The 21,353-nt window shown below is 31.2% G+C and overlaps 1 protein-coding gene and 1 long non-coding RNA gene across 3 annotated transcripts in view; one reads left to right on the top strand and one right to left on the bottom strand.

Moving 5' to 3' along the window:
* Window positions 1–18,353, bottom strand: part of LOC130612242 (intermembrane lipid transfer protein VPS13A-like) — a 38,212-nt gene extending 19,859 nt beyond the window's left edge. The window contains exons 1-27 of one of the 2 annotated variants that reach the window (XM_057433547.1): window positions 18,199–18,353; window positions 11,742–11,857; window positions 11,438–11,481; window positions 10,822–10,864; window positions 10,553–10,648; window positions 10,207–10,314; window positions 9,919–9,989; window positions 9,800–9,838; window positions 8,090–8,149; window positions 7,677–7,736; window positions 7,488–7,565; window positions 7,353–7,410; window positions 5,666–5,739; window positions 5,427–5,587; window positions 4,839–4,925; window positions 2,729–2,813; window positions 2,579–2,641; window positions 2,399–2,507; window positions 2,064–2,158; window positions 1,577–1,728; window positions 1,315–1,400; window positions 1,118–1,239; window positions 693–751; window positions 516–600; window positions 367–434; window positions 176–257; window positions 11–101 (exon numbers count right to left, since the gene is read on the bottom strand). In XM_057433547.1, coding sequence (XP_057289530.1) covers window positions 11–101; window positions 176–257; window positions 367–434; window positions 516–600; window positions 693–751; window positions 1,118–1,239; window positions 1,315–1,400; window positions 1,577–1,728; window positions 2,064–2,158; window positions 2,399–2,507; window positions 2,579–2,641; window positions 2,729–2,813; window positions 4,839–4,925; window positions 5,427–5,587; window positions 5,666–5,739; window positions 7,353–7,410; window positions 7,488–7,565; window positions 7,677–7,736; window positions 8,090–8,149; window positions 9,800–9,838; window positions 9,919–9,989; window positions 10,207–10,314; window positions 10,553–10,648; window positions 10,822–10,864; window positions 11,438–11,481; window positions 11,742–11,841 — 2,176 coding nt within the window. In that variant the 5' untranslated portion in view covers window positions 11,842–11,857; window positions 18,199–18,353. Of the gene's footprint in view, window positions 1–10; window positions 102–175; window positions 258–366; window positions 435–515; window positions 601–692; window positions 752–1,117; window positions 1,240–1,314; window positions 1,401–1,576; window positions 1,729–2,063; window positions 2,159–2,398; window positions 2,508–2,578; window positions 2,642–2,728; window positions 2,814–4,838; window positions 4,926–5,426; window positions 5,588–5,665; window positions 5,740–7,352; window positions 7,411–7,487; window positions 7,566–7,676; window positions 7,737–8,089; window positions 8,150–9,799; window positions 9,839–9,918; window positions 9,990–10,206; window positions 10,315–10,552; window positions 10,649–10,821; window positions 10,865–11,437; window positions 11,482–11,741; window positions 11,858–13,383; window positions 13,924–18,198 lie in introns of those variants that run through there. The other variant, XM_057433548.1, reaches the window with a different exon arrangement.
* LOC130612247 (uncharacterized) lies at window positions 16,282–16,865 on the top strand. The gene is made up of 2 exons (XR_008975420.1): window positions 16,282–16,615; window positions 16,699–16,865. It is a non-coding gene; the product is annotated as an uncharacterized LOC130612247 (long non-coding RNA).
* Window positions 18,354–21,353: the final 3,000 nt, after the last annotated feature.

Genomic DNA, 21,353 nt, shown 5'->3' with positions numbered 1-21,353 from the left:
TAAATTGTACCTTCCCTGCAAAGCAGGATTTGAAGATCTGTCAATCTCAAAAGAAAGCGGTCATATGCTTTTTCCTGAACTTCATTTATGTCATCAATTTCCTTAATATAAACCCACATTTATAATTAATCTATTAGAATTTTAGGAATCCTCAAAGTAAAAAATGTTAACGCACTTTGGGATTAACAACTCGAATTTGATTAGGATCGCTTTGGATATGAAAGCTTCCAAAATCAACCACAATTCTGTCTGTGCATCTATAAAACAACTTTGTATAAACAGACAAAAACTACTCTTAGTTATCATATCATCCCTTGCGTATTTGCAAAAAAATTAGTGAAAGTAGAAAAAGTTATTCATACTTACTGTGCTAATACACCTTTATCTGGAATAATCAAGTACGATGAATTAATTTTGATATCCACATCTAAAATCTAGAAAAAAAGCAATTTAAGCAAAGTTTCTAGAATAGCTACGCCAGGTAAATTATTCTGATAGCAAACATGAATATTTACATTTCGTTTGTCAATAGCATGTAACAAGCCAGCTGTGCTTGAAACTTTGAAGTCTTCAAACGTGGAGTAGGCTTTTTCTTGAAGACTAAAAAATCAAATTGTCATCACTGCATTCAGTGTTCAAAAATTACCAATGCTAGTATAATTTGCAAGAAGGTTAAAAAACAGTAAACATACTCCTTCAACAGAACATCTTCAGGAGGTTCAAAGAATGCAATGACATCATTGACTGTGTTCTAAAATAACAGCACAAAATGCATTGTTTTGTCAATGGTAACAATTTAAAAGGAAAAAAAAGAAAAAGGATTTATCATTTTTTTGTTGTACAATGTATTTGACTTAGCAAGTAATTTTAGTCACTCATGTAATTCTCTTCATATGAACTGAAGAACTGAGTGTCTTAGCAGCATTTGGTAAGAAAAACAGATTACCTTGCTAAGACATGATTAAAGATAACTTTGTGATAAATTAGGCTAATTATTGGTATTAAATGTAATATAAATATGCTAAAACTATGTGTGTGATTTTTTTTATTATTGAACTTTTAATCAATGAAGCAGGATGCCAACTTTTTCTTTAACTCTGCAAATAACATTACTTACAGCATCATATATAATTTCTAATGGCTGGCAAACGGCATTTATGCACTGATCAATATCTTCTTTGTTCAATGGATTTGTTTCAAAGACAAAATCGACCAATGGAAGAGCATTGTCAACTGTTCCTAAAAATAATATTCAAAAGATGTGAAAACTTATTTTTTTGCAATTATTTCGATTAAACAAAAAGCTTGGCATACCTTCATTTGCATTGCGAATCATTAATGGAACTTCTTGATCATTTGGAGTACCATATAATTTCATTTTCCCTATCTTTACACATGCCCTGCAAAATAAATAAGCTTTCATGAAGATTTTAAAATGTCAACATCTTACAAACTGCATTCTTTCCATGTTTAAAGCAGTTAAGAAAAATTATAGAAATCTTGTAAATTAAAGAAACTATAAAATTTATGTAGGTTAACACGCTTAAACATACACCAACCTTGCAATATAACTTACTTCAAAGCGTTTGCTGAAGGTCTTTGAAATAAATCTGCAGTAATACTATCAAGAGTAAAACGAACAACGTCAATGGTAGGCTTTGTTGATGATTCGCTTCTGACAGTGATAGATATTCTTTGCAATTTGAATTGAAAAACGTTAGCCACATACTATTAAAAAACATTCAAATAAAAGCAACTATGGTACGAACTTTAATAAAAATTGTAGATTTTATCAAATGCATAAACAAATGTTGATGTGGTCCTTGAAATTTTTCGTTTAGCATTTTTTCCTGACCTCACAGGACAAACTTCGGCAACTTAAAATTACTAAAATACATGAAAACTGGTGTTTCTTGTCTTTTTAAACAGAAATTTCATGAATTTTCATTGCCATTCAACATAATAGGAATTTGTGTAAACAATTTTTTACCAACATGAAAAAATTTAAATATAAAAACACCTGCAAATAAAAAAACAAAAGAGGTTGTGATCAAAAAGCATACATCAGCAGGGAAAGGAGTTATAACTTCATTTTCACTATATCCAATAGCACTATACAACTTCTGCATCTCGGTATCTTTATCAGCACCCATCATTTCTAAACAAGTTAATCAAATAAAAACAAGACAAAAACAAATTTTGGTGACTAGTGTTTACAACCTCCATATTAGTTACTACTTTGTTTAACATACCTTAACATACCGTATATTAAATATAAACACATACTATTCTTTGAAACTGACAGAACCTATTTATAAGTAACATTTCTGGACCCGATTTGTTTGTAAACACGTAAGCATTGTAAGATTATTAATAGTATCTGATGCAATGTTAATACCTTCAATTTTACTGGTAGTTTTCACTTTTTCATCTTTCTTTTTGGAAGAGAAGAATCCAAAAAATCCACCAGATTTTGCTTCCTGCTTCAACTTTCTCTCTCTAATAACCTAAAAATGTTATATGTAAAGCATAAACAACAAAGTAAAAAGAACAGGACTGTCTTGCCTCTTAAACTAACCTCATTTTCTGCCAATGACCGAAATATTGTGATGCTGACAACATTCAGTTGATTTTCCATGTTCTACATATTAACAATGATTGCAACAAAATTACAAGAGACATTCATGTCAAATATAAGCCATGATTGTGGTAAACAAGTCATACTAACCTCCAACTCAGCAAGTAGCGTCTTAGATGGACTCTTTGTAGAAATCTTCTCTTTATATCTTTTCTGATAACCTTTGCACAATGTTCTACAGAACAAAGTGCCATAAAGAATTTATTTTTAATTAAATTTCTTACTAAGAAAACATTGCTAGCATCAGTGAGAATATTAGTAGGGAACAACATTATTAAAGATACATGAAACACCTAAATCGTTATTTTTGTTTTGTTGCGCTTTTGATTTTTATATCATTGGAAAAGTTATAATTCATAGAATATCTAGTTAAAATAAAAAATATAAATTTTCGACAGAAAAAAGATAAAAAAGGAAAATATAAAATAACAAATATTAATCTGTTTATAAGTTGAAATCTCAATATATATATAAAAAAACTTTTTTGCTTGACACACCTCTAAGTTTTAGGCTAAAAAGTACAAGCATTTATGAATATGAAACAAAAATATTTATGTTCTGGGCATACTACACTCTCATAAAGTATCTGTTTTTTTAAGTATAAATGAATTGTTAGAATTTTATCACAGTGTGAAGATAAAAAATTACAACAGGAAAGCACCAAGAGCAACTTTCCAATACAAATTCGGAATTAGACCCTAAAAAGAAAAAACGAGGCAATGTTTTCGTGCTTATTTGGAGTAGATTTGCTAGCAAACTTGTACATGTAATGCTAGGGATCTCTTTGCTTTCATTGAAAAGTTACAAAATTGTACAACATTTTGGTGTAAAAAACCTTTCATGCTAGGTACCCTGCCCTATATAACAATTATCCCTTGAGTAGAATTCTCCTATAAAACGCAAAATTAATTCATTTATTGAAGAATCCAGTAATATTTATGCCTATATTATTTTCCTAGCCCTACCTTCTATGTATAAAATGTGACTAATTTTATGTTCTATTTATGAAAACAACCATTTTTAATTTAGTGAACGGAAGAAAAGTCTTGCCACAGATGCAAAAATACAGTACCTAAGAGATTATTGAGATTAATTTAAAAGTTCTTCAAAACCAAAAAAGTATATGTGCACTTTGTGCATTTTCTAGGGGTAAGCATTAATTATTTTTTCCAATTATCAGTATTTTTATTTTGTAAAGGACCAAATTTTAGACTGTCACATATTTTCTCTAATGGTATATTTGTCAAAAGTAGGTTACTTTAGGTGATTTTAAGTATGAATTTGAAGTTTTGTTGGGCACATAATTGAGTGCTGAAATTTTGTGATTTCAAAACTTTTATTGAGGTTTGTGATGAAAACAAATTTGTTCAGAAAATTTTTATGAACATTGAAAATTGTTTACTTTAATGTAAGTGTTAAAAAAGTGTTGTATTTGTTATTAATGTTTATTACATGTATACTATTCACTTCGGGTTACCAAGGGGTTGCTAAGGTAATATATGGGATCTAGTTATAAATTATGGACCAGATTGGAAGGAAATATTAATCCGATCCCAAGAATGTAAATATATTGTTTTCTTAACTTAAAACTCAAAGTGTCAATAATTCTAAAAAAAAGAGATTTTTTATCTGTGTTGCTTAAATAGCTAACTTTCTTGCAGATTTAATATCATTGTTGATCTCAATAACTTTATAATTTTATTTTAACATCAAATGATTTTTTGGTACAAGTCTATCAATAATTAAGACGGTAGCGTAGTGAGAACTTAAAGTATATTTAAAAATGGAGAAATGGTCTATTTTAGAAATGTGACTGTGACCGTTACGTCATCAAAAATTTGTTTTACTTTAAATGAATTTGTATTAAGGCGTTATACAACTGCATCAACATAAGCATAGCTAGTTTGAGATTTATGGCCCTCCTCTTTTTAAAGTAACATGGGCCAAAAGCACCCATATAATAGGGTTAACGTCTAAAAGAAAATGCATCACAAAATATCAATATTAGGGTTCTTAAAAGGCAGATAGCACATTTTCTTATTTGTGAAGATTTTCTACTTTATAAACAAACACCTTTTTTATTCTTTGTTTCGAAACATGTTTAATTTTAAGCATCACACATTGTCTCATATCTGTGCCTACCGATAATCATTGATGTACCATTGAAATTATTAAGGTAATTGAAGGTAAGAAAAGTAACCTATGTTGTTGTATGTTCTCCCATTTCCACATTTCTGATCTTCTCTGTATATCTTCTATAAGAACACTGTCCATACAATATTTCCACCTGAGTAAAATAAAAACTGATCAGTAAAAAATGTTCACTTTTCTGGAGAAAATGTTAAAAACAAGAGAGAGTAGTTTTTATCATTTTTGAATATTTTTCAAGATAGACACTTTAGTGTTTAAAACACTGTCATTGATGTGGGTCTGCATTCTGAATATAATGTATTTGATATTCACTTGCTTAACATGCTTATTTTTCTTCAAGATTAAAATTGAAATACAAATGGACTTAAAAATATATATAAATTTTAAAATCATTTGCCAGCTCATGATAAAAAAATCCTGATGGTCAATAAACTGTTAAAATTTTTAGGTTGATCTTTCAGTATCTACACAGCATATTACATAGTTTAATTAATTTTTATATAACTTCACATCTCTTTATACCTGGCTTTCAAAATAATGGCTTAAAATTTTATGAAGTCAACAAATATTTGTTACAATGTCAAAGTAAAAGGATAAAACAACAAAGACCAATGCAAAAACAGTAAACTAGACATACCAAATCTTTGCATTCCCTTTAAGAGAGACATGTGGTCGATACTTTCTAAATGGAACATTTCTATTCATACGTTCAAAAGATTCTAGTAGGTGCACTAGTCCATGATATTGTGCTTGAAGCAAAACAATGCCAAGTTCTTCCAGAACCAAACTCAAAAAAATCTGAAAAAGAAAAAAAGGAAGATAAAGTTTCTGCAAACATTTAAGGCAGAGATTAAAGCAGCACGAAAAATGTTTTACTTTAGGTATATCCAAGTTTGATCCAGGCTTAGTATTGATTTTCAATCTTTTTGAAGCCACGATTGGTTGTAAAACTAAAATAAAATAATAATATCAAAAATAATATATATATATAAACAATAATTAGAATCATAAAGCCTTCTGGTAATTTTTGAAAAATTCGTTAGTTAGTTAAAAATGACAGGGATGGCTTTTTAAGTAGCTCACTTTAGAAAATTAAATAATAACCAGATGAAGTTACATGGAAAATCCACTTATGTTGGCAGAAAGTTGAGATCTATTTTAATAAAAGCAAATAATATTAAGCATCAGCATGTCCCATATATCAGGCACTTTTTTGTCATAGTGTATTATTATATAGAAAATAACCGTAAGCCCCCCAAAAAAGGCTCACACACACCCTGCCTTTCCACTTCAACACTTTGGTCACTAATTACTGACGTTAACCTAAGTTGAATTTTTACTACAATGGCTTTTGCATTGGCACTGCTGGCTGCCAACTCAATCAGAAGAACAATGGAAGAAACCCTTTCGTTAAATTTTTAGCAATGAAAGTTGCAGGAAATTTTTTATAGAAATTAGTTTACCTTTTGCCTCTACTGTATAGAGCTTGAAACTCTGATCAAAATAAAATTATAAGATTATTCCATCAAAAAAAGGAAATATAGGGGTTTATAGATTTGACGTAAACAAAGACCTGACAGTTGCTTCCATTGCAAAGAGATTGAAACACTGATTAGGAAAATGTATAGAATTGTGTACTTTTAACAAATGGTTAAAGAGATATTGGTGTTTAAAGGTGGATTGACCAGCTTAAGGAAATAGGTCCCATTTTGGTCCAAGGTGGTCTCTAATTACCTCCTGTGCAGGAGACGAATTTAGTTATTTCCACACTTTTCCAAGTTATTTAGGCTTAAACTCAAAATGTGCAACGCAATGGCTTCTCTAATTTTATTTTTAGCATTGACGTCACTCAAACAGATACTTATGTCCTGATGTAACGTCAATAAACTTAACAAATTTAGCCATAACTTTTTTAGCCACATTAAAGGAAAATGAACATCTATCATTAATATAATAGATGTTTAGAATAAAATAAAAATACAAATAAACTATCAATTAAAAAAAATAAATCAAATTATTTCCAAGACCCATTACAAATATATAACACAACAAAAGGATTTAGTAGCAGCTATTTCCAAGGCTAAGTAGGTCTTTTTTTACTTGAAAGTACTTTAAATTCATTGAAATTTATTATAAGAAACAGTTGTCTTTGTTTTTCTTCTGTGCTTTGCTTTTTCGACTTTTGCAGGGACTGGCATGATATAAACCAAATTTTAGTAAAATAGTTACCAATGCTTTTTTCAAATTTTTTTAAACATTTTCAGACTACAAAACTGTAACAGGAGTGAAAAACCCTATTTTAAAAAAAATAGCACCTATTTCGTTTTTTTACGTTACTGACAATACTGACTACTGTAGATGATTAAAGAACATTAAAAAAACATTCAACTTTGTAGCAGTTAAACACAGGTAAATACTACAAGTATTAATGCAAAAACGTTCCTGCTACAAAACTGATACTGACAATAAGCCACTCCAATCTACTTATTACAAATACTTATTTTTTATTTGTTTAAAAATTAACAGCATTTGCTCCCCTTTTATTACAAATAAAAATTCTTACTATATTTCATATCAGATGGTTTGCTATCCTTCCTTGCAATCTGGCTCTTTGATTCACTCTAAAATAATTAGTTTAAAGCTTGAAAACAATATCTGACAATGTTTTAAAAAAACAGTCCCAACAACAAAATCCTACCAGCCATTCCTCCTTTGACAGTTGCTTTAATTTTTCTTCAGGGTTCCAGTACAATGCAAGGTTGTCCATGAGTACCAGCTAAACAAAAACAATGCGATTTTAAACTATATTTTCTATGTAATTCTCGATAATTAGAAACAGCTCACAATTTTAATGCAAAAAATATAATTAAAACTTTGCTATCCATACCTTATGAATAAGAGTTACTGATTCTTTGATTACTTGAGGAAGAAAGTCTTTGTCAGTAGTCTGCATAAAAAAACGTTGTTTGGAAACATGATAACTTGGGCGTTTTTTTCTTTTCTTAAAGATTTTCTAACAATACTATTTTGCAGTTGTAATCTGGAACTTTCTAGCTGGATATTAAACACAAGTTATAAGTTCTCAAATAGTCAATAAGAATCTCTTCTTATTTCTTATTATAAACTCTAACAGATCTATTGTGCAGATTTGTTTAGTAAAATGCTGACAAGTAGTAAATGCTATGTTAGCTAATGTGTGGTAAAATTGGATTATTCCCTATTCTCTATTTTCCTATTTGTTTTTTCTCAATGTCAGTTAACCAGGTTGCACTTTTATATTAAAATAGCATGATATCTTACTTGTGCAGACAGATTTTCCAAAGTGACACCAATGGAGAATGGTGTGGCAGGATTACTAACCTAAAAAAAAAATTAATATAGTTTACTAATTGTGGAACATTTTGCAATTTGGGTAATCCTAGTTGACCAATTGAAACATGTTTTTGATTCTTGGAACAAGTATAATATCCTCTGTACTGTTTTCTATCAATGATATGATTTAGCAATTTATAATGATCTTTTAGTTTTTTACTTTGCATTATAGATGTAGTGGAATGGAAATACACTGTTCAATGCAGCCAACACAAGATTTAAACACCAGCTGTTACACAAACTTTACTCAAGACCGTTATTTGTCAGAAACAGCTACTTTTTTTCTACCCTTGTGACAGTTTTAAAATGTTTTGCTGTATGCTGTAAGCATTGGTAGTATGCCCTACAACGACACTTAAAATAACGGTAGGTCAACTGCTAATGAATGCCGAAATTTGACATTTGACTGTCAGGATACAAACATGAATGGTCAAATTATTGACTGGCAACTAATCATGCTTTCCACAAGCAAAAAGATGCTCACAAATTCCACACAACAAACATAACACATTGTTTAACAAGAGCGTAGCTATACCGCAAAGTATATAACCACCAAAACTCAAATTAAATAGACAATTACCATATACATCCTTCAACTTGATCATTTAAAACAGTTTCAGGGAATTCCATGAAGAAAAGAACACTTGTGCTACACATCGCACGTGTAAATCTATTTATTTCACTCCTAACAGTCCTGTAAGTGGTGTAAAAGTGCTAAAGACATTAACAAAACACCTTGGTTCATTGTAGAAAGTACTTTATAATTAGTTAATGTCATATGAAAGTGAACAAAGAGATGCTGTACTCACTGCCATGGTTTGCCATTTTGTTCATAGTGCTATTTACCCCAAACCTTGTCCCAAGTGTTATATTTTCTCTGTAGGTTATGTTTTATTTGTAATGATGGTAAAACCAGGGGTCATTTTTTATTTATTAGGATCATCTTTTATACAGTTCGGAATTTTAAAATAAAATGTTTAGCACGCATTTAAATTAACACACGCATAACATACTCTATCAGACAACTTGATTATTTTTTATCACACAAAACAAGTTTACCATATTCAAGCTCTAAACCAATGTTTAAAAACATTGTGAGCATTATATTTGTTTGATGTGTGTATATCTGGACATGCTTATCCCAATTTGTTATTCACTACATAAAAGCCAGAGGGCTATTTGTATATGAAAAATTTTAACTCAATTATTCTGCACTACACAAAATAGCTAACTCAGGAAACTGATTTATATTTATATTTATATTATACTGAATTTTTGTGCTTGATAAAAATCAGTTATATGTGGACTGAAAATGGATAAAAAGTAGTGTGACTTGATCACAAAATTAGCATATCAGTTTGTGATGTGTCACACACCTGTTCACATCCTAATTGAGAAGACTGTACCAATGCCGTATTTTCAGCATAAAATTTAGCAGTATTCCAAATTCCAAAACTGTCACATTTAATGTTCATTCTACTACAATGAGTTGCATCGGTTATGCAGTTGACTTTTCAGCTGACAGAAAAAAAAAAATTTTCTTGACAATCTCTAGCTTTACTTATACACTTAATTGCATGACCATGTTGCCAAAAACAAAATATGTCAAAAAACAGAATTTTTGTTCTGGGAACTTACAGAATCTTCATACCGCACATGTATATTTTGTATTGTGATCTAAAAATGAAGAAAATTTGTACCATATAAACAACAGTACGAGTAAATTTTGTTAAATACTGATGTTTTTTTATTTATACCTGAAGGTTTTTAATAACATTCGTTGCAAGTTTTTCTGCAAAACCATCTTCGTCCTCTTTGTCCTTTTTAGCTATAGTGTGAGAATAAAAAATGGAAACCAGTTGGTCAGTGCTTTTTGTCAATGTTTACGGTTTATGTTTAATGAAACAGTCCAGGCAAATCTGCAATTTTGAAGTAAAGACAATGAAAAACCACAACTAAAACTACGAAATTGTTTGGTGCACAACATTTTGTTTACATCCATCACTCTTTTCACACATATTGGTAACTTATATAAACATCCATACAGCTTTTCTTTTTCTCCTCTCTCAATCTTGCTTCTTCGATATTTAATATTTGTTGTTTCTTTCTTTCTAATTTGGCTTTTTCTTCTTTCTCTTCATTGTATTTTATATCTAAAATGTGCAAAAAAAAGGTTATTTAGGCAGAAACAAATTATTGTTTGGTATTTTGTACACAATGTTGCCTTTCTCAAGCTACAGTAGTGATCAAATAATTATGTAGGGATCAAAACCAGCTGGCAAAGTGAAGGATAGAATACAAGTTCAAATATGCCAAATGTTATTGTAGGCTAGTATGTCAGCATATGCAATGTGTATAACATTGGAATAATAATAAAAAGTTACAACATACCAAAATTTGGTCTTGCCAGAACATGGAGATCTTGAATGACAACAACAGTGGATTCATTGTATAGATTCTTCCATGGAATAGAAAGTGTTAGCCTTCCTATAAACAAACATACTTTTTATTTATAATGTTCATGACAATCTAGTGTTTTCAAAAATCACACGTTGGATTTGGAGATAAACCTGTACTACAGAAAAATTATGAAAGGGTTGTTAAGAGACCCAAAAAAAGTAAGAAAACTAAATAAAATCTAATAATAATATATCCTTTACCTAGAAACCCATGAACAACCTTAATAGGTAGGTCCAAATCATCCTAAAATGTATGAAATAGGTAAAAGTCTGCCAAGTGTAAAGTAATCACAGTAAGTGTAACAATTTCCCAGCATTGGACAATGCTTATTGGAGAAAAATAAATTTGCTTAACCAAAAAATTTTTTGCTTCAAACAAGATGAATAACTTGTCTAGGTCGAGAAACTACTTTCTCAAACAAAAAATTCACGAAAATGGTGAACTATACTGAGATGTAGTGAAAAAATTATTGTTCAAGCACATTTTTTAGTCCCCCTTGTAATCATTTTATAATACTCACTATCTGTCTGTGGGCAAAACTGGCAGCTGGGAAGACTCCTATGTCTGATTTTTTTTCTAATAAAATACTGTAACAGGGTTCCCACTCTTTTCAAAACAAATATTTGATCACATTTGTAGTGATTAAAAAAAATAAAATAAAAAACAGCATATATAAAAATTAACTAAAACCTAAATTTGAGAAGATTTTAGGAGAATTGAGAAGACCTTTGGAATTTGAGAGATTCGAGGAGTTATGAGGAGGCCTGGTAACCCTGTGTAATTGTTTTTATAATAACTTGCAAAACCAAGCATTACCAATGCAGTATCTTTTAACTCCAGATTATCCAAAACAACATTTCCTATAATAAGTAAAAAATAAAATTTATTTTGAAAGATGGCTAGAGAACATATATTTTCGTGATATACAGGTTTCCAAGAAAAGATACACAAAATAAACTTGAATGAAGGTAAGTTATATGTGTATTAAAATTCAAGGACGAAGAATTTAGATTTTCACCAATTTTTTTATTTGTAATTGAAGTAAAGATTTAATTAATAAAAAAATATTATAAAAGAATAATAAACAATAAAAACAATCAAAACAAAATACTCTTTATACCTCCCCATATTCCAATCTTTAGCTGGGATGCATCTAAGTTTTCTACATATTGTCCCAGGTATTTGTTTAACAAATCAACAACTAACGATTCAAATACCATTGTTCAATGAAAAAATCTATGAAACAAAATTTAACCATATATATTTTAAGACCGGTAAACTTGATTGGCTAAAAATTATGAAACTTAACAACAACTTTTTGTGTCGAATCTGAACTTCAGGTAAAACATGTTTGGTGGCAGGGGGTTATAAGGTCTAACTGCAGGCTTAAGTTTTAAGTTTTAATTTAAACTGCATAGTAAAGGGCCAAAGTTTAAATGTTGTTTATTCCCGAAAACCTGTATGGCTGATTCCCCTGTACTGGGAAATCAATGGCAGCAATCAGCAATTCCATCGTAATTACGATCCTGTGAACTTCCTTTCTTCCCAATGAACTAGTTTGTTTTATAGCTTGTCTTTAGTATGAAGATAGCGAAAGGAAAAATTTGTACAATATTAAATACACACACACTAGGTTTGTCAAAAGATCTATCACCTAAAAGATATTAGGTATGTTAGACCAATAAAAAAAGGAAAAAAAGCACTACAAATCCTACCATTGTACATCATATCAAAAAAAAGGTCCAGGATGATCTACAAAGTTCTATTTCCTGCCTGGTGCAGCAGGAAACAAGTAGGATTGGGTTTAAAATAAAAAAGTTCTAAAATTAGACTATTTGTTGTGTAACATTTATACTTGTGTTTATTATGATTTTAAAGAAAAGAAAAAATGCCAATTTTAATTTCGTTATTTGCCAATTCTACAGAATTCTGGAGGGACAAACCTATCCCTAATAGAAACATTGTAATAATGCTGGAACAGGTCAGGAGACGTGTGTGATCACATGCCCCAAAACACGCCAATAATTTTACTGCCCCCTATAAACCAGTTTATTAAAAAACAAAACAAATCATATGCAACACCCTACAACAATTTAAAAAAAAAAAATACACACAGGAAAAAATACACACAGGAAGAAACAGCGCACCCTGAAGAGTGTCTGTATGTCCATGTGCATCATCCCAGACATTGATGTTATGAAAACTCAAAGTTTAAAAAGATCAGGGGAAAATTTAACCAGTGAACAGTAAACACTGGAACCATTATCTATAAATTTGTAATTTCTATAAACATAATGTTATAATAAAGAACGGGCCTTGCCACAAGTTTTTGTTGCAAGAGTGACAATTCACACACCCAGAAGGCCCAGTCATGCAATTTATCCCTCATTGTTTTGTTTTTAAGCCTCTAAACTTAATTTTTTTGCATCTTTAAAACATGTTTCTTATTATTAAAATGCATATTAACTTTATATCAGATTCTGAAAGAAATTTGTTAGCTATCAAAACAAGAAACCTGTATTCGAGTGCATAGTCACCAGTGCATGATAAATTATGTACCCTAAACTTCAATAATTTTGTTGGTGCCAAAATGCATTTTGAGTTTCGGATACTTTTAATTTGCAGACATTTCTGATCACATGCATTGCACAACGCAAGATTAATTTACATGGCCTGCACTATAGTATTCTGTAGTTTTATGAACTTTACTTGAAAATGGCAGGCTTTAACATCACTAAACAAAAAAAGTGATACTTCATCACCTTTTTGGATCTCAATTTTTCTTCTAGTCTGTGTTGGTAAATTTTACCCTCCAAAACATAACAACTCCAACAGTAAACACATCTCAGTAACTCCACTGTTTACATTGCACTGTAAGAAAATACTAACAGTAAGGTTAAGAGGGAGAAAAGGTATAATCCTGGTTATTGTGAAGAAAACTTATCTTACTTATCCCTACCAAATAATAACTTAGAACTGACAGAGAAGAGAAGTGTCTGCAAAAGGAACTGAGAGAAAGGAAAACATGGAACAACAAATTCTCACAACATGCTAAACAAAGAGAAAATAAAACAAATAAATTGTACAAACTTTGTTTATTATCTAAATACTGCCTCTAAAATCTTATTCAAAAGTTAAAAAATATTATATTATGCAACATTATGCAAATTTAAAAGACAATTTAAAAGTTAATTGTTTTAAAAACTTAAGCTTTTAAACTTAAGCTTAAGCTTAATAAGCTATTAAAGACATTTTTAAGATAAGTGTTTTGAACAAAAAATCACTAAGAATTAAGTAAAATAATTTCTGCCTTTTCCTCGTAGCAATCAACAGACATAAATATTATGTATATCAAACAACTACAGACTATTTGTGTGAGTTTCTTATGTACAGCCTGGCTCATTCAAATAAAATCAAACTGTTTTCTTTGCATCTTTGTTATCCTCTGATAAAAGAATTTATTGTATCTAAAATGAAAGTTTATCTAAATTTGATCAGCTTCTGAAATAACTTTATTAAATAAAAATTAAAAGATTGGTATAAAAAAGTAAAGAAAAAATATAATAAAAAAGGGTTGGCAAAAAAGTTAAGAAAAAAAATATATATCATAGGCCTGGTCACTACAGCAAGCATTCAATATTTTAATGTCATTACAAGCATTAAAAGTAATTACATTATTTCAGTTTTAGCTTCACAAATTATATTTTTTTATTCAAAAGCCTTATATTGTATAATTGCCAAGCATAAAACTTTATAACTTTATTTGAGCAAAAGAACACATGGGGAAAAATCACAAAATGAACCAAAGACCATATTTGCTAATTCTAATCTTGCTTACTGAAAAATTTGAAAGATGTTTGAATATATATTAGTTTAGAGAATGTTATGTAGAATACAGTATGTAATCTGCGGCATATGCCAAACTTTGATGAACACTGAGATAATCTTTGCTTCTTTTTAAAACAACAATTGACTTTCTGATAAACAATAGCTTAGCACAATGGATTTTTAGATCACAAAAAGGTTAAAAAATCAGTTTTAGTATATTATTATTGATGTCATCGATTTTTGATAAATTGCAATAACCAAATATGAAAGTTATTAGCAATACATAGGTTATGTATAGGTTCTGCTTGGAAAAAGTTCAGAGAGTTACTTCCTTTGTTGACTAGCAGAGTCCTGTCAATTGAGGTAAAAGGTAGGTTGTATGAGGCCTGTGTAAGAAGTGTTATGTTGTACGGTAGTGAGACATGGGCAATAAAGCAGGAAGATCTTGACCGTTTAGAAAGGAATATGAGAATGGTTAGGTGGATGTGTAACGCCAGTCTGACAGAAAGAGTTCAGATGAGCTAAGAAGCAGGCTAAGTATCCGTAGAATTAAAGATGTTTTCCAGATAAGAAGATTGAATTGGCTGGGGGCACTTGGAAAGAATGGAGGAGGATAATTGGGTAAGAAAGTGTAGAGACTTGATAGTTCCTGGGGCAAAGCCCAGAGGCAGATCGAGAATGACTTAGCAGGTTATAAGTACAGACTGGATACAGAGGAAGTTGAGTTTAGATCTAACACAGTCTAGATCAGATTGGAAGAGGGTCATTAATATACCCATGCTAGCATAGAAAACGGACGTTAAGCCGAGAATGATGATGAATGATGATTAGCAATACATCTTAAAAATATAAGTTGCAGAGCAGTTTTGTGAACAAGGAAGAAGCTAAAACATTTGTGCAGTTCACTTAAAAGTATTTAAACGGGATGGGATCATAAACAACTAAAACGTTGCTGTATTTCGATCACAATGAGATTGTAAACAGATAAGATTTCATTGTATTTGCTTGAAAATCATCTAAACAGGATTTTACAAAGATAAACGTTGCTATAATTCTTTTAAAAACTATAAAAATAGGATTGTAAGCTAAAATGTCACTGTAATTTGTTTGAAAACCATCAAAATAAGATCTTAGATAAATGATCAAAGCGGGATTTATTCACACTCACTCACTAGAAAGCTTCCATCCTGCCATACTTCTCTGAACAACTACCAAAATAGGATCATAGAAAGCTAAAAAGGATGCAGTAATTTGTTTGAAAAATGTCAAAGCTGAATGAAATGGGTATAAAGTTCTGAATATCGTCACTGTTGGTTTCGAAACTATGCAAACATAGTTTCATCACACCAATCAAAGAAAGTCACCTTGTGTACATTTTTGCAACAGGAGTCAAGATAGATAGATAGATAGATAGATGTGCATATTTTACATGGCTAGCCTCACAAATATCGAGGGATATACCCTGTCTATTATTTCCAGGAGGGGCCATGGCTTAGACAGAGAGTCCTAGAGTATTTAAAGCTCATTTTGAGCTACACAGACCCAATTAGAGCCCGCGCTCTACTAGACAACTCCCTGCAACATCCAACGGCCCACACAGTGTGCCATCTTCCCAATTTCCCTCACATGGCTTGGGTTAACCCGGGGCTATGGTAACATTCACTCGCCCGTGTGGAATTGTTATCAAGAGGAATCGAACCCTGGTCTCCCGCAGAGTACGAGAGCTATAACCACTAATCTACGGCGCCATAAAAGAGAAAGGAGAACAATTCGTTAATATTCCCATCCTCCAGCCAAAGGTATGATATTAGCATATATATAGATGTGGTAGATTACATTCAGACTATACTGTATATTATGTGGAACGATTACTGAAGAAACAGGCATCATCAAATGCCCAGGCCTTCTAAATATGGGCAGAAAAAATGATCTAAAATAAAATAACTACTTTACCAGAAATGCAGTATGACATTATGTTAAGGTGGAAATATAGCTAATTTAATAAATTCAAAGCAAATTTAATTACTTTGCTTTTTAATATATTTACTTTCTCTTTGCGGTGCCAAGCTTTAGTGCCAAGGGTTAAGTAAAGCTAGCCGTACCTAACAGCCGCACCTTAGCCGTACCTTAGCCGTACTTAAGAAAATTCGTAATTAGCAGCTCTGTGTAAGACCACTTGCTTTTAAGCTTAAAATTAGTAGTTAATGTATATCAAAGTTAAATTGTCTAACTTTTATTTCGTCTTTTAGGTGAATATCTATGCCGATAAAAATGATGCAAAATGGAGCACTCCATCGTCGAGCCCCAGTAACCCCCAGGGAATCCTCAATGATGAAATACCGATAATAATATATCTTACATGTATTATAATTTTTATAAAATGATTTTAATACAAATACAAAAGAGATTTTTAAAATTCAATGTATGAAAAACATTAGTAAAGTAAGATTGAACATTATTACGCTGCGGACAATATTAGAGCTAGCGCTAAAAGTGACTACAGCTGGCTAAATTTAAATACGGTTGCCAAAATAAGGTACGGCTAGATAATATTAAGGTACGGCTGGGTCTTATCATATAAGAAACAATTTCAAATGCTAAAAACGTTCAATAAAAACGAAATTATGTTAGGTACGGCTAGCCAAAATAAGGTACGGCTGGAAAATATTAAGGTACGGCTGGGTCCTATCATATAAGAAACAACTTCAAATGCTACAAATGTTCAATAAAAACGAAATTAGGTTAGGTACGGCTAGCCAAAATAAGGTACGGCTGGAAAATATTAAGGTACGGCTGGGTCCTATCATATAAGAAACAACTTCAAATGCTACAAATGTTCAATAAAAACGAAATTTTCCGTCAATTCCAAAAGATTTATTCAATAGTAATCGAGACTCTAACTTGGCATCTAACATTACTAGCCTTTATTTACTCACATTTAACTTAAGTCCTCTTTAAAGTTCTGGGTTCCGGTTTTCCGCGAGATAAAACATAAACACACAGCGTACCTTAATATTGTCCAGCCGTACCTTATTTTGGTTAGCTGTACCTAACTTAATTTTGTTTTTATTGAACATTTGTAGCATTTGAAGTTGTTTCTTATATGATAGGACCCAGCCGTACCTTAATATGGTCCAGCCGTACCTTATTTTAGCTAGCCGTACTTAACTTAATTTCGTTTTTATTGTACATATTTTAGCCTTCAAAGTTGTTTCTTATATGATAGGACCCAACCGTAAAATATATGTTGTCTTATAATTTTCATATTTTTCCTCTCTTTTCCTTACCTATCCCCTTTATTTTACTTTACTTGATAAGTCGCATTGAAGTTCACCGCTCGTACTAACCACCTTTTTATTGCCAGCCGTACTTAATTTGTCGATTTGGGAATCACCTTCCCGCGCTCTCCCCCGTTTGGTTTCTATAAGGGCAAGATGTTTCGTTAACATTTTTCGTATTTTGCGGGTTCATTGGCGATTGAGAAACAGAAATTCAGTGACACAACAAATTTACCACTACGATTAGCTCAGTTTTTTCCATTAAAATACATTACCTTACCTTAAAAAGAAAAGTGTAGTTACGTACGGTTAAGGTACGGCTTAGGTACGGCTGTTAGGTACGGCTAGCTTTACCTAAGCAGTGCCAAGCCATGTGAGAGAAATTTTTGACTTAAATTCACTAGCTATGATCAAAAGACCAAAGTTGGTTGTTGGTTAAAATTTAATAAACGTCAGATAACATTATTTTACCTGCACATATTACTTAGATCATGTTTGTTTCACGCTGCATGATTACGTATTTGTCGCTCTGAGTGTACGCTGCAAAACAACTTCCCCTTTTCCTTTTTTTTTGCAAACTTCTGCATTTGTTGTTTTTACTGCATTCTGAACTGTAAGTTATATCTGAGAACTACCGCTACTCACGTGTGCAAAATACGAAACCTTACATCAAGTGAGATCACTGCGCACCGTTGAGTTTTTACGCAAATTTTTAAAATGAGGCAAAAATGTAAAGGAAAACAACCTTGTTCACAGGGCTTTTTTTAAACATTGAATACAAAACATACTAGAAATTCAAAAAAGGTTGCGAAGCATTACGCAAGTTGCAAGCAAAACCGAAACTAGCCAATAGTTGACCCTAGTGCTTTTGTTTCTCTTTGATATAATACGACGAGGTGCTTACATCTTACTGTAGCTGATATCTGGGAAATACACCAAAACTGAATATCATAGACGTAGAAAACCCTGGGGACAAGGTTGTAAAATAAACTCGCCGCGGAACAACAACAACTCGTTGTGCAAAAGTAGTGATTTTTTGGCAAAAATACAATATATATATGCGGAATATTTCTTTTAAGAAGGTACGAAAATTTAGATCGCGCGAAACTAAACAAAAACGATAACTAAGAAATTTCGTAAAACCTCTTTTTCACAGAATTATAAAATTAAATATTGACAATAATCACAATATTGTCAGTGGTGGCCGACGTAAATCCAACATTGATGAAGCTTTTAGCGCTAAAAATCCATGCAAAGTTAAACTTTTATAAAATTAAAACCCTTATTTTGAAAGAAATGCAATACATCGAGTTGTACAATCCGTAATGTGCGAAAATGTCACGAATTAAGGGGATGCACATCATAAGGTACTCTTTCAACCGGAAAATAATACTCGGAACGCTGATAATAATAGAGACTTTCAGAGACAAGAAGGCGAACGAAGCAGCATGTGTTTTTTTTCACTTAAAAATAATGGCACTAGTTATGAAAACCGATTTCTTGAAGCCAATGAATCTGCTGCAATAAATTTTGTAAACTCACGGGAAACAATAAACAAAAACAAAAAATCTACAGAAACAAAACAATTTATTAACTTTATCCAGATTTATAAAACAGCTTCAAGTTTTTGACAGAATAACAATAACAACGCGGGATGAGGTTTCGCTTTCTTCTTTTTATCTCACGTATTGAAAGATAACATCTCTCGCTCTCATCGTACGCAATCTAAAAAGAAACAGAAAATATTTTTATATAGTATATTATATTATATATATAGTAAAGTCTTTAAATACATTAAAATCCAGTGCCTTTAAGAGACGATATTTAGAGCTAAATTTCTAAACTACAAATATATATCTTTTTTTGGGAAAGAGTGCTCAAAAATTATTTACTAAATACAATATGATTGATACATGCTTGATAGAATTAATAAAGTCATGCAACTCTGTTTACTTTGAGGGTTGTCTTCTTTTGGGGATTGGTAGTTCAGTCGGTAGAGTGTTCACTTCATATTCCAATGGGTTCAATCCCATATAACAGCTGTTCCTTATTGAAAAGAAATTTAAAGGGTTTTTGTAGCTCAAATGGAAGCTTTTTAGCACTCTAGAACCGTCATGTTGTCCCTCCTGGAACAATTGACAGGGTAAATTTATTGCAATTAATGAGGCTAACCACATAAAATATAGATCACTACTTTTTGTGGCCAAGACAACAGGATTGAAGGCACTGTTTTTCATTTGGAAAGTACAAATTGTACTGAACAATTTGCTCAAGGTTGCCCTCATACTTATGGCTTTTTTGGCCAGTTGACACGCATACTAATCTACCATACTGAACACAAAAGTTACGAAAAATATAAAATTTGATTAAGGTGTATTATATGGTTTCACATTCCTAAAAGGTCATTCAAGAGTAGTTTTTACATATCTTAACTTAGCAATACCACATTATTGTAAGCTCATGAAACACAATGCAAAAACATAGGGTCGTAAAGAAAATGATGAAGCCCTAAATTTTTTTTATCTTTTTTAAATATTTTATATATGTCCAAACTTAATCTCACAAAAACAATAATTACATTAACGGTTGCCACCATTATCGAACAAAAGTCCAATTGGTCATTTGTGACTTCACACGTCGTACATAAGCTAACTTCTTGAAAAATTTATTGCTATAGGTTTGAGTGTTGAAGAATTTAACAACATGCGAAAGTAGGTAAACAAAGTAGAATTTCCAGGTAAAGGCACCATTTGATAACATAGTTCAGATTTAGAACATATATCAGTAAAAAGACAAAAAAGTACAAAAGTTTTTAACCACAAATGAGCAAATACCTTAAAGAATAAAGAGGTATTTTCCCGTTAGTTTTGGATTGATGACTTAAATTTATTTCCACAATGCAACAAAAAAAAAGCAACTTCAGTTTTAGGAAATATTTAAAAATCGTGTAATAAAATTAAAAAAAAAGGGTTTTGTTAATCATTATGAATTGAATTTTCTTCTTCTGACTTTACCTAGAGGTAGCTATCTAGCTAGCTAGCTAATGATTCGATTGAAGGATGACAGCAAAAATAATTTTCCATGGTGGCCATAGGCACCAAAATGTAATTTAGTTAGTTAGCTACATCAAATCAAGGAAAAAAACGTAAATATATCTTTCAAATCATCCATATCTTCGCAACTCACTTTTCTTTTGCTGTATGAAAAGAATACCACAAACATGCCAATTCAAGCTGATAATTTGGTACTTTAAAATCTTCCTTTTAATGAAGCCATAAATATAACACGTTTTTGCGCATTATAAACGTTCAAATTAACATAATGTGCCTTCAAAAGCTTTCCAAGTGCAAATATTAAGAGAAATAGCATGCAGCTAAGCCAATTATTGCGAAGCAATTGAGCTTTGCGAGCGAAGCGAAATTGTGGAGCACGTTTGCTACACGCGAGGTATACCAAGAGAATTATTGAGATTCTCAAAATTTCGATAGAAAAAAAATCATATAAAATCAGCGTAAAGAAATAGGACTGATATTTTTGCACATAAAGCTAGGGTATTTTTTTTTCTAATAAAAAAAATAAGTTTGGACCGAGGGGTTAAAGTATAAGTTTAGTAAAAAATGCAATAA

The sequence above is a fragment of the Hydractinia symbiolongicarpus genome, chromosome 10 (genome assembly GCF_029227915.1).
Source record: "Hydractinia symbiolongicarpus strain clone_291-10 chromosome 10, HSymV2.1, whole genome shotgun sequence".
Taxonomy (NCBI): domain Eukaryota; kingdom Metazoa; phylum Cnidaria; class Hydrozoa; order Anthoathecata; family Hydractiniidae; genus Hydractinia; species Hydractinia symbiolongicarpus.
Note: the sequence above shows the minus strand (reverse complement) of the source record. Positions and strands in the feature narration are given on the sequence as shown.